Below are 16,886 nucleotides of genomic sequence, written 5' to 3'. Positions count from 1 at the left end.
AAGGCAGTGTTTTTCAAAGTGTAGTTCCGGGATCCATCGGAAGTTCGAGTTCCTGGGCCCCGCCCAGACCTACTGAATCCGAAAATCCAGGGGTGGCGCCCAGGGCGGTGCTCCAGGCCCTCCAGGTGAGGCTGGTGCACTGGCCTGAGAACCAGTGCCGCTCGCCTGGTTGCTCTGAATTCTTCCAGGAGATGGGGAATTCCCTTCAGGGAGATTAAGACTGCTGGCTGCCCATCTCTGCGAGTAAATTTCTGGAAGAGAAGTTTCGCCAGACCGACAACCACTTTTGTCGGTGATCCAGCATACTCCAGCACCTTTTACGGCCTCATCTTCCTTAACTTTTTTTCTGGGATATTATCCCTCACTTCAGAAATCTGTTTGCTTCCATATCAGATAAAATGACATAAAATGACATCTTTTTTTTTTTTTTAACATTTTTTTTTAAGGCTACCTGTCTTATGCCAGGTTGTGTGTGTTACCTCTGACCCCCACATGTATTTTTATTCCTGTGTTACCACCCCCCCCCCTCCCATGAGTGTGGTGTAAGAGTACAGATAGTGGATTCAAGTCGTGTGGGTCGGGGCCAAGCACTGCCTCTTAACAGCCGTGTGACCTTAGACATTTACTGCATCCCCACTCCGTCCGTCGTCGAAACGAATGACGGCAGTTTCGGTGGGTGGTCGACAGGTTTAAACGAGACCAAACCTATAAAGTACTTAATGGTAGGCCTCCTTAAGTGTTAGCTTTGGCTACTGTCCCCATCACCACAAAGAAGGAAACTGAGGCTCAGAGATACTAAGTCACTTAACCTGAGTGGAGTAGGGATCGGTTTCAAAGAAGGGAAATTAAAACTTTCACTACCGCCCCCATGCTGTCCTTTGAAAACAGAATTATTCTGGGGCGCCTGGGTGGCTCAGTCGGTTAAGCATCCGACTTTGGCTCAGGTCATGATCTCGCGGTTTGTGAGTTCAAGCCCCGCGTTGGGCTCCGTGCGCACAGCCTGGAGCCTGCTTTGGATTCTGTGTCTCCCTCTCTCTGTGCTCCTCCCCTGCTTGCACTGTGTCTCTGTCTCTCTCTCTCAAAAATAAGTAAACATTTGAAAAAAAAATTCTTTTTAAAACAAAGTTGTTCTTGGGGTGCCTGGATGGCTCAGTGCAAGTCTTGATTTCGGGGTTGTTCGGAGTTCGAGTCCCATATTGGGTGTAGAGGTTATATAAAAAAAATTTTTTTTAGTTTAAAAAAAAAGAAACAAAGTTGTTCTTTATCACTTTTAGGGTTCTGCGTAGCATGACCTCACTCAGCCTCTCCAGCTCTTTCTACTGATTCTTTATATACATCTTCTTCCTTTCTCTTCTACTGGTTCCCTCCTTTCCACATTCATACGACATGATTTTTTCTGCTGTTTCCTTCACACAGCTCTCTCCTCATCAGTGTCCTGTCTTCCTTCTGGCCCATCCACATCCTTCCCACTCTTGAGGAACCGGTGTTTGTTCCTCCATCAGATTCTGTCCGCTCGTTGACATCCCTCCCGCCGCACCGAGGCTGTGCCCTGGGCTCTTGAACACTTGGGCATAGAGCCCCCTCTCTGTTGGGGCGGGGCCCACATCTCCGTCCTTGTGTGCTTCCTGCAGGAGGGGTCTGGTTGTGTGCAAGTGTAGCATGTTTCTGGTGTTTTATTATATCACCTTCTTCTAAATAGAATTTGAGTTGGAAATTAATGGTTTTTATTAATTCTGATGAAGTCAAAAACATCCTGAAATACCGTGAAGTCATAACAGCTGCCCCAGGACAATTTCCTCTAGTTCTTGACACTCCTGGGGACAGACAGACGATGCAGCTCGCATCTGGGACAGGAGCTCAGTTACCAGGGAGAAATCACTTGTTAACCCAGACGCTGGTGTGTCCAGTTGAACATGAAATCAGAGCTCTGCTTTCCTCTCTGGTCACGTTCAGGAGAAATACGCACTCTGAGAACAACCTACTGTGTGACCTTAAACATATGTTGCATCTCGCCCAGCTGTAAATTAAAAGAATTGGTCAAAATCTGTGTTCTCAAACAGCAAAAGCATCACTCAGGGAGCTCGTAAAACGTGTGGACTCCACAGTGCCCGCCCCAAGGGCGGACAGGGCAGGGAATTCGCACGTCTGGCCAGCACCTCAGAGCTGCTGGGGAGGTACCCCCAAAAAGCACTGACCTCCCAGCCCTGCGGTTCCTTTTATCCCGAAAATTCTTTCAGTTTTGTTTTATTTCCCTTTGAATTATTCTGTTTTCCTCTGAATTGAATTCAATTTCATTTGAATTTATTTTCCTTTGAATTACTTTCTCTATTTGAATGCACTGTTATCACACGATTCTTTATCCCTGTTGCCTAATCTCCATCCCACCCACATGAAACCACTCTTCTTAGTTTTATATATTTATCTTCTTCAACTTTTTTTATTAAAATAAAGCCAACACCAATGTGGGTTATTAATTTTTCTTCTTTTCTCCTTTAATAATTTGGATGAATCTTTTTAAAAAAAATTTTTTTTAACATTTATTCACTTTTAAGAGAGAGCACGAGCGAGGGAGGAACAGAAAGAGAGGGGGACACAGAATCCGAAGCAGGCTCCAGGCTCCAAGCTGTCAGCACAGAGACCAATGTGGGGCTCGAACTCACAAACCGTGAGATCATGACCTGAGCTGATGTTGGACACTTAACCAACTGAACCACCCAGGCACCCCCATTTTTCTCTTTTTTTGTTTTTCAAAAAAAATTTTTTTTTAATGTTTGTTTATTTTTGAGAGACAGAGACAGAGACAGAGTGTGAGCGGGGCAAGGGCAGAGAGAGAGAGAAAGACACAGAATCCAAAGCGGGCTCCAGGCTCTGAGCTGTCAGCACAGAGCCCGATGCAGGACTTGAACTCACAAGCTGTGAGATCATGACCCGAGCCGAAGTCAGATGCTTAACCGACTGAGCCACCCAGGTGCCCCTTTTTGTTTTGTTTTAAACATGAGAGTCTGTTGTGTAACTTTGTTTTGCACCTTGATTCCCCCCCATTGCAATGTTATCTTGGGGATCTGTGTTGGTTCATGGCAACTGTCCTCATTTTTTCAAAACGACATAGTATTCCAGTATGTGACATGCCATCATTTATTAGTCAATCTTCTCTTGATACTCGTTTTTGTCTTTTGTAGTATTTTGCTTTGATCACTAGTGTCGCATTGAGTAACTTTGGACGTATGTCGTTTCAAGCATCACATGTGCGTCTTGCAGAGTAAGCGTGCCCTGAATTGGAATTACTGGATCAAGGGGTATAGGCATTTGCAGCTTCACTAGGTGTTGCCCGACCATCCTCTGTAGAGTTCCTGTACGCACTTACACTCCCAGGGCAAATCTAACCTGGAGACGTTTGCTTCTGTTTGGCATTTGTTGGAGGAGTCCGCCCCAGTGAGCTTGGAAACGTGTGCTTCAGTCTGTGCCCTATCTTCCTTCACAGCCTCCCAGCCCAAGGAGCGCCCCCGATCCGCGGTCCTCCTGGTGGAGGAAACCACTGCCGTCCCCATGTTTGCCAGCAGACGGTCACAGCAGAGTGTCTCACTCTCCAAAAGTGTCTCCATACAGAACATTGCTGGGTAAGTGGGGGTTAAACACAGCTCGGTTGACATCTGGGTGACAAGAGTGTAATAAAATAATCCTATAATTTGACAAAAAGATCCTCATCAGAAAAAAAAATTGTGTAAAGTAATGATTTGGTGCACATCCAGGTGTACAGACGAGGAGAGTGGGGATTACGTTTTGAGGCACTGTCCTGACTGCCATTTTGTGACAAGGATCCCGTCAGCCAGGTTGTCCTATGCTTTGTGCACAGTCAGCCTCACTTTGAAGGATCCCTACTTATAAAGGGCTGGTTTTTAGATTAAAATAAGAAGTGGAAACGGGGGAAGTGACTTGTTTCTGAATTTTGTCTGGTAATCACTTAAATTTTCAGATGTTACACTTTCCTGTTGGTCCATTGAACCTGGTGTTTTTGCTTCTCTTTAAATCTCTTTTCTGTCCTTGTGTCTGGACTCTTAAGTCCGTTCCATGGAAGTGAATAATGGGCCAGTTATGACTATTAGGTCCCCACTCACTCATTTGCACTAAGTTCCTTTTGTGGTCCCTGCAAAAGTTGCTATGGCCCCCGACTGTGCAAGCCCTGGCTGTCACGGGGTTAGCACAGGACTGATTGTGATGTTATTGGCTGCTTTGGGATAAGACTCCTGCCTTCACATCAAGTGAAGAAATCATCTCAAATGTAGGACTCAAAACATATCTTGCACCTCTCTTAACCCAGGCTAGAGTAAAATTCTTAACTAAAGGGTACACATCTTCTTTTGTCTCTATTTCCTAACCTCTGTGCTGGCTAGTGTTTCCTTGCTAACAAAAAATGTTCCAGGTATTTTTATTTTGTTTTGTCTTTGTAGTGTTGTTCTTCAAAGGCCTTCCTTTCAGAGTTGTTACAGATCAAAACTTGTTTGCATTATGACTTTAAAAAATTATTCTTTGAATAAAATGTAAACTTTTAAATGACTCTGGCCTGCTTTCGTGTCCTACCGCAATCATTTAGTCCAAAGAATACAGTTTATTAGAAGTGCTGATTAAATAAGTGTGATTATTTAAGGAACAAGGAGAAAGAGTGCAGTGGTTACACGAGTTTCAGATAGAGAAATTTCTTGTGTAATGTATATAGAGTTTAAAGGAGGAGCGTTCTCCCCGCTCTACCTATCATTTAGGGAAAAAAAAAAAAAAAAATCAAAGGCCCATAAGTTCAAGTTTGCAATGATGTCAAGTGCTTCTGACCTTCCTTAGTAGTGTTGCATGTGGCTGGGTTCCTGACGTAAGTAATTTGTCTTCTAATCATTGTGGTTCTTGCCGCCACCTATCATTTTAGAGTTTTTCAGGTACTCCTTTAAGAATGCAGATCGTGGCTTATCAAAATGTGTTTGCCAGTGTGTGCTTCTTTTTGTCCCCAGAGTCGGCAATGATGAGAACATATCAAACACCTGGAAGTTCCTGTCTCATTCGACAGACTCACTAAATAAAATCAGCAAGGTCAATGAGTCGACAGAATCACTTACTGATGAGGGTAAGAGGAAGTTACGGCTGTGTCTTATGCATCTGTGGGGACCGTGTGCCATTCCCTGAACGCAAGTGTCAGTGGAGTAACAGTTCCTGCCTCTTCCTTGCTCCTGTGAGGAGTCTCTGAGTTGTCTCGGAATCTTCACATGCTTTGTAACGAACTGGTAATCAGACTTACCAGTTGTTAGGTAGTTGTGCATTTGAGGGATGTCATTGATTTAATGTGCTTGTGCTCTAGGACCAGCACTTTTTCTTCCCCTGGACTTTCATACACCGTCAATTTGTAGCTCTCTCAGCAGGTTATGAGCCCACTCTCTTAAACGAGTGAGGTTACCAGGTCCCTTCCAATTCCTGCTTCACCTGGGAATCCTGTCTCAGTCACATTAAATATATGGGATATTTATCACGCTTAGCCAGAATCTTGACTGTAGAGTGTCTCAGGCCCAAACAGGAAATGATTCTTTTCTAGCCCTGGAATATGCGTTCTATAAGTATCCTGTGTGTTAATGCAGTGCTTGTGTCTTACAAAGTTACCACCCAGGGAAGTCCAGTGTAAGCTTTCCAGAGCTCACAGACCCAAGATTCTGATCCTGATCTTTTGATACTTTGAGGAGTAGGTACAGACATGAATGAAGGACAGCTGATGGGGGACTTTGAGATGGAATCCAAACAGCTAGAAGCAGAGTCCTGGAGTCGAATAGTGGACAGCAAGTTTCTGAAACAGCAAAAGAAAGATGTGGTCAAACGGCAAGAAGTGATTTACGGTGAGAGCCTCCAATCGCTCTGCAAAAGCACTTTTAATCCGGTGAATCCCTGGACTGGATGGAAAGCCAGTTTTCAAGTACTTAGCATGTCAAAGATACTCTTTAAAAACTTTGGGGCCTAGAGACATGATCTTATTTCTGTCCTTCTCTTTCTCTTTAAAATTATTTCCTTTAATTTTATTGAACATTCTGTTTAATATGAGTGCTTATTTGTGCAACGGCCCCAGATAGAGATCGCTTGTGACGGTACAGTTTGAGTCCTTAGCTACACTAGAAACCAAGCACAAGTTTTCTAGGAAACGGGATGCAGTGATTATGAAAGGCTCTGAATCCTAGAAAGACCACTTGGGAAACCACCATTTAAGAGTGATGGAATCCAGTATGCTGTCAGAAGAGTGTTCGGCCACGTGCAATGTGGAGGAGTAAGAGGGAAGCACTTTAGGGGAAGGATAGCTATGGACCCAGTTTTTAAGTTTTAATTGGGCTCTAAACACTTCAGCCTAAAGTGGGCTCCCAGTAGCAGCGGGTGACCTTTGAAGGAGAATCCTTCAAAAGAATATTCCTGACCGTCCAGCTTTGTCCTCCCTCAGAGTTGATGCAGACAGAGCTGCACCACGTCCGGACGCTCAAGATCATGAGCGACGTGTACAGCCGGGGGATGATGACCGAGCTGCTCTTTGAGCAGCAGATGGTGGAGAAGCTGTTCCCCTGTTTGGACGAGCTGATCAGTATCCATAGCCAGTTCTTCCAGAGGATCCTGGAGCGGAAGAAGGAATCTCTGGTGGATAAAAGTGAGAAGAACTTTCTCATCAAGAGGATGGGGGACGTGCTTGTAAATCAGGTGAGCCACAGGAAGGATCTTTCCCACACAGGGGGGGAAATGTGAAGCTTCGGGGCTCAGTAGGCATGTATTTACATCGTGGCCGTACTGTTATCTTTGTAAGCATACGCAAATTATTGAATGTCTCTGAGTCTCACTTTCCTGTTCCGTAAACGAGGACAGATTTTCTCTCCTAATGCTGTTTTTTAAAATTAAATGCATACAGGGACGCCTGGGTGGCTCAGTCAGTTAAGCATCCAACTTCGGCTCACAGTTTGTGAATTTAAGCCCTGCATCGGGCTCTGTGCTGACAGCCCAGAGCTTGGAGCCTGCTTTCAGATTCTGTGTCTCCCTCTCTCTGTCCCTCCTGAACTTTCACTCGGTCTCTCTCTCTCTCTCTCTCTCTCTCTCTCTCTCAAAAATAAACAAACATTAAAAAAGAAAAAAATATATTAAAAAAATTAAAATTAAGTGCATACATAATCTACGTGATAGATAGTAAAAGCCCATGTTTCTTCTTCAGCATCCGTACCATCATCAGAAACAGTGTGGTTTAAGAAATCAAAAGCTAGAGGGGCGCCTGGGGCGGCTCAGTCGGTTGAGCGTCCAACTTCGACTCAGGTCATGATCTCCGGGTTTGTGAGTTTGAGCCCCACATTGGGCTCTGTGCTGACAGGTCGGAGCCTGGGGCCTGCTTCGGATTCTGTGTCTCCCTCTCTCTCTGGCCCTTCCCCCTCTCGAGCTCTGTCTCTCTCTGTCCCTCAAAAATAAACATTAAAAAAAAAAAAGATGTCAAAAGCTATTTGTTGAAAGTCTCAACTTCCCCCTGTGCCTCAAATCAAAAAGAACTCCTTTGGGGCGCCTGGGTGGCCCACTTGGTTGAGGGTCTCACTTCAGATCAAGTCATGATCTCATAGTTCGTGATTTCGAGCCCCTCGTCTGCTGTCAGCACAGAGCCCACTTGGGATCCTCTGTCGCCCTCTCTCTGCCCCTTCCCCATTCGTTCTGTCTTTCAAAACTAAGCATTAAAAACAACAACAACAAATCTCTTTTATCTGAAAACCACCTAAATAAAAAACTATAGAATAGTTCATAAAATAGACCTTGCTGATACTGGGTGTGGTGTGGTTTCAGTCCTGCTCCAAAAACAGTTGGGCCAAAAGTTACTTTGATACTTTCAGATATACTTGTCACAGACTATTTTTAATGTTTCTTTTTAAAACATTGTCTTTGGGGGGTGGGGGGAAAGCTGTTGCTAGTTTGGCCTTCACAGACAGAAGGGCACAGGTCACCCGCTCTTCCTCCCTCGCAGGTCTGTGCCCCAGGGTAGAAGCAGGGGCTCCATTGCCGGAACCTTTGCCTGAGCGCTAGAAGGGTTGTCTTTTCTTCTGTTCATGAGCCCAGACCCTTCACTCGTTAATTCAGCGATGCATTCCGTCATTCATTTTTCGTGTATTTACTGGGCATCTACTCAGTACCAGGTGGAACCACAAAGGCAGATTCAGCGTAGACCTCTGCCTTGCGGAGCCCTCGTTCTCAGGTGAAAACCAGCTCGGTGTGGAGCAGACGCACGCGCAGTGCGGTACCTGCTGTAACGCAGGTGTCTGCGAAGGGCGAGCGGTCAGCTCTGCAAGTGAAGACCTTTCCTCCCTGAATGTCCTCTTCCAGCAGTTTGCACGTGTCTCTCTCTCTGCCCTCACACCTGCACGGGTACCTCATCTAACTTTGACTTGTGCTGTCCGCAGCTTGTTGTATTGAGCACATCCTCTAGTAAGGTCTGTGACAGTAGGACCTTAGTCCCCCATGGCATCATAGTCCCCCGTGGCATCCACTAATGGCTTCTGTGTGCCAGTTCTAGAATCACCCTGTCACAGTTCATGAGTTCGAGCCCCGCCTCAGGCTCTGCGCCGACAGCTGGAGCCTGCTTTGGATTCGGTTTCCGTGTCTCTCTGCCCCTCCCCCATTCGCACTCTACCCCTCTCTCTCTCTCTCTCTCTCTCTCTGTCTCTCAAGAATAAACATTAAAAAAAAAATTAGGATCACCCTTTCAGAGCGCCTGTATCAGAGCGGGAGCAAACCACCTAAAATATCTCTGCCTTAGCTTCCCCTTTGGTAAAGGGGGAGACCCGGAAAAACTAGCTTCCCTGAACTTTTTTCAAGATTTTGGGTAGGGGCGCCTGGGTGGCGCAGTCGGTTGAGCGTCCGACTTCAGCCAGGTCACGATCTCGCGGTCCGTGAGTTCGAGCCCCGCGTCAGGCTCCGGGCTGATGGCTCAGAGCCTGGAGCCTGTTTCTGATTCTGTGTCTCCCTCTCTCTCTGCCCCTCCCCCGTTCATGCTCTGTCTCTCTCTGTCCCCCAAAAAATAAATAAACGTTGAAAAAAAAATTAAAAAAAAAAAGATTTTGGGTAAGGATCAATTTGTGTTGCCTTCAGAGATTTTTACTACAGTTGGAAGTCGATGTTTAGGATGCATGATGGGGCCACGCACAGAAACACATGGGTTTACCCCGAAGTGAGTGTATCTTCAGATGTGTTGTTGAGATCGCACACATTTGGGACTGATTAAAGGGCCATGCAGAATTGTCAGGCTGCTGGCCTGAGGTACATGAGATAAGCAGGTCCCTGAGTGATACTGGCTGTTCCTGACGTCTTTCTAACTCATCACGGTGAAACTTTTAAGACTGTCTCACAGAGAACATCTAGTGGGTCCCCTTGTTTTACTACCGTGTTTGTAACAAACGGAAATTAGAACACATGTTGCGTTACTTATGTGCATGCTACATAGACATTTCTGTGGTTATTGGATTTTTTTTTATTTTTTTTAACTTTTTTTCTTAAATTTATTTTTAAGAGAGAGCACAAGTGGGGGAGGGGTAGAGAGAGGGAGACACAGGATCCGAAGCAGGCTGCAGGCTCTGAGCTGTCAGCACAGAGCCCCACGTGGGGCTTGAACTTACGAACTGTGAGATCAAGACGAGCCAAAGTTGAACACTCAACCAACTGAGCCACCCAGGCACCCCTGTTTCTTTAAATATATATAACAGCTTTATTGAAATAAATTCAAATACCACTTAATGCACCCCTTTAATGTGTATAGTTCAGTGAGTTTTCATGTATTCACGGACTTGTACGTCCATCATCACACTCGGTTTCAGAACATTTTTATGACCCTCCCCGCCCCCCCGCAACTGCCCCAGCCCTGGGCACCCACTAATCTGCTTTCTGTCTCTGTGAAGTTGCCTAATCTGGACATAGCTTTGTAAATGGGATTAGATAGTGTGTAGTCCTTTGTGATTGGCATTTTTCATTTAGAATAGTGCCTTCAAGGTTCATCAGTATTGCAGCATGTATTGGTTGATTTCGTTCCTTTTCGTGGCTGAATAATGATAGTCCATGCGTGTATATTCCACCTTTGATTATCTTTTGATGGGCATTTGCTTATATCCACCTGGGGGCACTTGTGAATATGGCAGCTGTGAACTTTCATATCCATGCTTTTGTGTGGAGTAAATCTTCCATCCAGGAGTGGAATTTCCAGGTCATGTGGTAGCTTTTTGAGGAGCTGCCAGACTGTTTCCCAAAGCTGCTGCACCATTTTAATCTTTTGAGGGAGTTCTTGGGGAGCCACTCTTGGGTCTTACAAAGAGACTGGGAGCTGTGTACAAAATGGGGGTAAAACGTCAGCACCCCGACTTACGACTTCCCTTCTCTTTTCTCTGCAGTTTTCGGGGGAGAACGCAGAGCGCTTGAAGAAGACGTACGGCAAGTTCTGTGGGCAGCACAACCAGTCTGTAAACTACTTTAAAGACCTTTACACCAAGGATAAGCGGTTTCAGGCCTTTGTGAAGGTATCGGTGTGAAACGTGGAAAACCCCCATCATTGTCCGGGGCTCTGTGTTGCCGTCCGTTGAGCCGCAGCCCCCTTGAGCAGTTCCTGATGACCCGTTTTGTCCTTTGCAGAAGAAGATGAGCAGCTCCGTCGTGAGGAGGCTGGGAATCCCGGAGTGCATACTGCTGGTGACCCAGCGGATCACCAAATACCCGGTGTTGTTCCAAAGGATCCTGCAGTGTACCAAAGGTGAGCCCCCGTCCTCAGCCAGTCGTGTGTGGTGCCGGGGCACTATTTCCTATGTCCAGCATCTCCAGAGGCCCCAGTGAAGAGCTCCTGCTTGCTCTCAAACGTCCAAAAGAGATCCTGTGTTCTACCTTAAAAACCTGTTTCTTAAGTGAAAACTTGAAATGCTGGGTCACCAGACTTGTGGTGGATGACAGCAGGAAGGGAAGGAACCGCTTCCTGATTTCCTCTGGAATCGGCAACCAGGATACCTTCTCCCTGACCACTGGACGGGGCTGGTTCCCACCAGCTTTCTCCCTAAGTGCTAGACCTGCTGCTGTTTCTCGGGACTTACTGGTCTGTCTGTCTCTGTCTCTGTCTCTGTCTCTCCCCCCTGCCCCTGGGCAATGGGCAGTTACATTGAAGATGAGGTAAAACAAAGGCATAAGTTGAAAAATTGATCCTCCTCTCCCTCCCCGAAATTGTTGGTTCCTTCTACTTTAGGATACGGCACGCAACTGTGTGTTGCCTGTGTCCTTGAAAACATATAACTTTGCTTAGAACTAACCTTATGACAGGAATAGGCACGTGACCTTTGGTGTGTTGGCTTCGCTCTGGTAGCATGTCCCCGAAGGGAAAGTGACGGTGGAGCAGGGAGGTAGGCTTCCCCCCGTCTACCTTGGCTGCAAGGATCCAGTAAAAACAAACTATTTCTTCCTTCAAAGACAATGAGGTGGAGCAGGGAGATCTCGCTCAGTCCCTCAGCCTGGTGAAGGATGTGATTGGAGCCGTAGACAGCAAGGTGGCAAGTTACGAAAAGAAAGTGCGTCTCAATGAGATTTATACGAAGACAGATAGCAAGTCGATCATGAGGATGAAGAGTGGCCAGATGTTTGCCAAGGAAGATTTGAAGCGGAAGAAGCTTGTGCGGGACGGGAGTGTGTTTCTGAAGAACGCGGCAGGAAGGCTGAAAGGTAAGGCTCGCTTTTTGTCTGAGTCTGTTCACGTGTCAGACAAGAGCAAGCAAAAAAATTTCAGATACTTTTGTTAGCAGTCCACCGGCTGATTTGTCCTAGGGAGCCGCATCCACACATCACACGGGAGCAGCCGCCCCCGAATCGTTCTTAATTTTCTATCAGAAAGGACAGGCTGAGATAGCTCACAAGGTTCTAAACTCCAGTAGGATAAAAAGGAAAGTTAGGGAAAAGGGGGGGAAGGGGGAAGATTCTAAACAGCAAAGCTAGGTGGCCCTGCTCTGTTCCTGCTCCCGGTGACGCCGAGGGCGTGCGTGCCAGGGGCGGCCCCACGGAGTGGGAGGCGGAGGGGGAGCTGGCGCCAGGGCCTGTGTGGCGGGGTGGCTCTCGCGGGAGGAGTGTGGGGGTAGGCCCAGCAGCACTGGCGTCCAAAGCGGAGCACGCAGTAAAAAAATCTTAGCGTGGAAAATGCCACGAAAACGAAGGAACAAGTTGCTAGTAAAGGAGAGCCCCGGCCCTCCCTCTGGAGGCCGGTGAACATGGTGTGCCTCCAGCAAATGTAGGCAGTTCCGTCGGGCAGTGTGGGCGGGACGTGCGCCAGAGGCTCGGGGAGCCACAGGCAAGGGTGAGAAGAGATGGACAGGACTGGGGAGGTGGTGAGACGGCCGAGGGAAAAGACATTCGGTCATGGTCTGCGGGCAATTAGCACTGACCCTCTTCCATGACCATCATGATGCCTTTGACCCTGATGTTTTCCCTGAAGTCCTTAGGAAGACACACGTGCTTCCTAAACTTCATGCTCTCACTTACCTTCGTTGTCAACGTTCTGGTGTCACGTGTCTCTTGTGGGTCGCCTGCGGCCAGCTTCTAGTCAAATGTTGTATTTTGACCCAATCTGTAAGGTCCTGACAGCAGGGGACTTTCACCCGATCTCATGGCAGGATGCTCATTATATAATGTGAAATTCATAAAGCAATTTAGGGGGTCGTCTGGGGGGCTCAGTCAGTTAAGCGTCCAATTTGGGCTCAGGTCATGATCTCATGGTTTGTGAGTTTGAGCCCCGTGTTGGGCTCTGTGCTGACCTCTCGGAGCCTGGAGCCTGCCTCCAATTCTGTGTCTCTTTCACTCAAAACATTAAACAAAATTAAGGAATAAAGCAGTTTCAAAAGACAAGAAAACAAACAAGCAAAAATCCCGAGTATAAGATTACTATAAAAACGCAAGCTGTTAAGGAGGGCAGATTCCCCTACAGAAATGGGCAGCACATTTGGAGCTGGGGCCTCCAGTGTCCGTTGCAAGGAGTGGAACTGCCATCAGGTACCAAGTCAGAGTGTGTGAGATTAAAAATACATCACTCGTTCTGAAGACAGGTGGTAGAGGACCTTCCAGGTCCCAGGACCGTAGAGAACTGTTCTGTTTAACTCCTGTCGACTCGATGGATTATTAAACTTGATGATCTTTGTCTCTTTCATCTTTCTCTAAGCGAGAGATCACAAAAAATACTAATTTTCCATTGGGTTTTAATTCTTTTCTTTTAAAAGATCGGCTACATCAAGTTAAGGAAGTTATCATGAGGTTTGTTCATTCTCTGTGCTTGTGATTGATTGCTTAATAATTGTTTTCATCGAACCTGCGCTCTCTGGGCCCCTACGGCGGCTCTGACCTCCCCAGCAGCACTGAGTCTGCCCGCCCCCAGGCCGGCTTCCGCAAGCCGCCTGCCCAGTGCACAGCCCCGCTGGCCTAAGACCAAGGCTGGGGATGAAACCTGTGCCTTTCTCTTGTCTCTGACGTGTCTGTGACACCGTGGGTAACTGCTGTCAGCCAGCCCCCTAGCGTCCTTGACTGACGTGTCCCCACGCTTGGACCAAACAGCAAAGACGTCCCAGGCAGTCGCATGGCTCCAGAGGTGCATGAAGCGACCCTGCTCAGAGGTTGGGGTCTGTGCAGACATGCTCGCTCCGCAGTCTGATGGGTGCGGGAAACAAGGGCTGAACGAGGCCGGGGGCAAGCGGTGAGGAGCGGCATTAGACTTACTCATGAAGGATGAAGTCGTGAAGGATGGCCTGGTTTGGGGCGGCAGAGACGGTGGCGGGGACACGGGGACACAGGCTGGGCGGTAGAGAGGGACCCAGTCAGGATGGAGACGTCCACAGCCGATGCTGCTGATCAGGGTGGGCAGACAGTGGGTTCCAGAGTGAGGGTTTTCAGCAGGAGAGGAACACATTGGACAGGGGATGCGGTGAGGAAGCAGCAGCGGGACAGGCTGGTGACAGAGACAGGAGAGCCCCTGCCGCAGGGGTTCGGGGCCAGCGCACAGGGCCGGAGCTCCAGCAGGAGCGTGAGGAGGAAGGACCGGAGTGCTTCAGAGAAAAGAAGCATCCCTTCCTGCCCCCAGCACGTGTGTCCCTGCTCCATGGTGAACTTGAACTCTGTGATCCCTGAGGTTCCCTCCACACTCCGATGCTCTGAGAACCCGCTTCAGGCCTCTGCCCACATTGGCTGCTTGGGGCCGTCTTCAGGCAGCCTGGCCCTTGAGAAACGCCTGCCTCCTTCATAAGGACCTGAGTTTCCTAGAGCTGCTGCCTAGAGCCCGCACTTGACTCCTTCCTGCACACGGCACTTTGTGTGTTCACCCCCAAAGCGAAAGCTCCTGGATTCCGGCTGGGGGAGTGCAGCTGTGGCCCAGCGATGGCTTCTGTGGCCCGAGGTGCCTCTGGCAGGGACAGGGGCTGGTGCAGAGTCGTCCTCCTCCAGGCGCACTCATGCCAAGAACAGCCAATACGGTGCTGGGCACCCCTCGAACGGGACGAGCGTTGTTCTCCGACCCACCGACCCTGGTCATACAAACCTCAGGATCCAACTGAGTTGAAACTTGTGTTTTGGAATTTTTTTCTTTTTTGGCAGACACCTGAATTATTTAAAAGTAAACTTCAAGAAACTTGTCAAAACTGTTAGTAGTCCATAGAAAATTCCTGTGGTCTCAGCTGAAAAACTGTACCTCCCCAGGAATCAGACATCCTTGCTTCTGTTTTCTTTTTTTCTTTTTTTTTTTTTTTTTTACATTTATTTATTTTTGAGAGAGAGACAGAGCATGAGCATGGGAGGGGCCGAGAGATGAGGAGACACAGAATCCAAAGCAGGCTCCAGGCTCTGAGCTGTCAGCACAGAGCCCAACGCGGGGCTCGAACTCACAAACTGAGAGATCATGACCCGAGCCGAAGTCGGACGCTTAACCGACTGAGCCACCCAGGAGCCCCAACTTCTGTTTTCTGTATAGCTTGGTAGTAAATTACATGGGGAGGGGCTTCCAGTCGTGGGAAGGGGTAGGAAAGGCCAGAAGGGACCTGACCACCTGTAAGGGGGCTGCAGAAGCCCCCATTCTTTTCCCAGGGAATCATAGGTCCTCCTTCCAGGGAAAAGAAGACACAGGGGGGCCAGCCTGGGTTAGATCTCAGTAGATGGCTGATCTCCAGAGATGCCAGACTTTGTCCTCACGGGAGGAATGGAAAGTTCGAACTCAACACAGCAAGAGTGTGTGGCATTCTTTGGGTTACTGGGTTACTAGATCCAAGTGGATAGTTACTTTGACTTTTGTCTTAGTTGAGAGGGAGGGCTGGCTGTGTCCATGCTAGACAGAGGTTGAGGTTGCCTAGGAGACGTTGGAGCAGGGGGAAGAGCCACTGTGTTCACATGTACCTGTGAAACCAGAGGGCGTCGCAGAGCCCTTCTGTTCTCCTGGGGTGCAGGGCAGGGGGGAAGCCCACCTTTATTAGACTGAGGCATTTTTATCCATCAGCTGTCGGCGGCTCTCTGGTCTGCTCTCCCACGCCTCTTCCATTGTTACGATCAAAAGTCGAGGATGTCGTGGAATGTGGTACTATTTGACATCTGTTAAAGTCCTTCCCAACTTTATTCTGGGAGAATTTTACTCTTTTTTTTTATTTTTTATTTTTTATTTTTTATGTTTTATTTATCTTTGAGAGAGAGACAGAGTTACACGTAGGGAAGGGGCGGAGAGAGAAGGAGACAAAATCCAAAGCAGGCTCCAGGCTCTGAGCTGTCAGCACAGAGCCCAACCCGGGGCTCAAACTCAGGGACCATGAGATCACGACCTGAGCCGAAGTCAGACGCTCAACCAACTGAGCCACCCAGGCGTCCCAGGAGTATTTTATTCTTAAAGTCTTGCCTTATCGGATAGATCTTTCCGGAACTGCGTACTCAAGCTTTCTCAAGATATGGCTTTGGTGATAGCTGCTGTTATTTCAAAATGCCTCAGAAGGGGTGCCTGGGTGGCTCAGTCGGTTAAGCGTCTGACTTCAGCCAGGTCACGATCTCGCGGTCCGTGAGTTCGAGCCCTGCGTCGGGCTCTGTGCTGACGGCTCAGAGCCTGGAGCCTGCTTCGGATTCTGTGTCTCCTTCTCTCTGTGCCCCTCCCCCGCTTGCACTCCGTCTCTGTCTCTCAAAAATGAATAAACCTTAAAAAAATTTTTTTAAAAATGCCTCTGAAAATCTAATGACCACATATGGCTCCTGCAAAAATATTAAACGGTCACCTTGGAGGAGCGGAGTGTACTGTTGGGTCCCGAGTGCCTTGCCGTGTGGGGTGGGTTGCTGAACTGTCCCCTAATAGAGGTGCTCTGACCGTGCTTCACCACTAAGTACTCCTTGTTCTTTCTCTCCTTCCCCATTTTCCAGAGGCTCAAGCAGTTCTCCTTACTGACATTTTAGTTTTCCTTCAAGAAAAAGACCAGAAATACGTCTTTGCATCATTGGTAAGCTGAATTGTTGGTGTCTTCTGTTTGTAATTGATGGTGTTTGAAACAGCTGGAACAGGTATTGGGTCTGACCATGGATTACTGCTCTCCTGCCCCCTCAAAATGAATTTGCTCCGGACAGCTTCCTCTGAGGAATCTCTCAGATACCTTTGCAATTTTCTGTCTCCATGCCATCCCTCTCTTCCCCCCCCCAAAAAAACCCCCATTATTTTTCTGTTCCCTCACAGTCCCTTTTAGAGTCTTGGGCATTCTATCTAAAGAAATCTGTTGCTGGAGTATTTCTTGCACGTTATGCCCCGTAAACCGTGCCAGTATGTATTGTTGCCAGACAGATTCACAGAGGAACCTAGGAGGGTTCATCCTGAAGACACCATGTCTGGATCCTCTAGAGATACG

General features: G+C 47.9%; 1 protein-coding gene across 3 annotated transcripts in view; it reads left to right on the top strand.

Moving 5' to 3' along the window:
• AKAP13 (A-kinase anchoring protein 13) overlaps positions 1-16,886 on the top strand; it is a 333,979-nt gene that overhangs the window by 302,822 nt on the left and 14,271 nt on the right. For all 3 annotated transcript variants that reach the window (XM_045448718.1, XM_045448719.1, XM_045448720.1), the window contains 8 exons: positions 3,482-3,617; positions 4,998-5,110; positions 5,715-5,867; positions 6,458-6,708; positions 10,410-10,535; positions 10,648-10,765; positions 11,467-11,715; positions 16,411-16,487. In XM_045448718.1, coding sequence (XP_045304674.1) covers positions 3,482-3,617; positions 4,998-5,110; positions 5,715-5,867; positions 6,458-6,708; positions 10,410-10,535; positions 10,648-10,765; positions 11,467-11,715; positions 16,411-16,487 — 1,223 coding nt within the window. The remainder of the gene's footprint in view (positions 1-3,481; positions 3,618-4,997; positions 5,111-5,714; positions 5,868-6,457; positions 6,709-10,409; positions 10,536-10,647; positions 10,766-11,466; positions 11,716-16,410; positions 16,488-16,886) is intronic.

Source organism: Leopardus geoffroyi, chromosome B3, assembly GCF_018350155.1.
Source record: "Leopardus geoffroyi isolate Oge1 chromosome B3, O.geoffroyi_Oge1_pat1.0, whole genome shotgun sequence".
In the NCBI taxonomy this organism is placed as follows: Eukaryota; Metazoa; Chordata; class Mammalia; order Carnivora; family Felidae; genus Leopardus; species Leopardus geoffroyi.
Note: the sequence above shows the minus strand (reverse complement) of the source record. Positions and strands in the feature narration are given on the sequence as shown.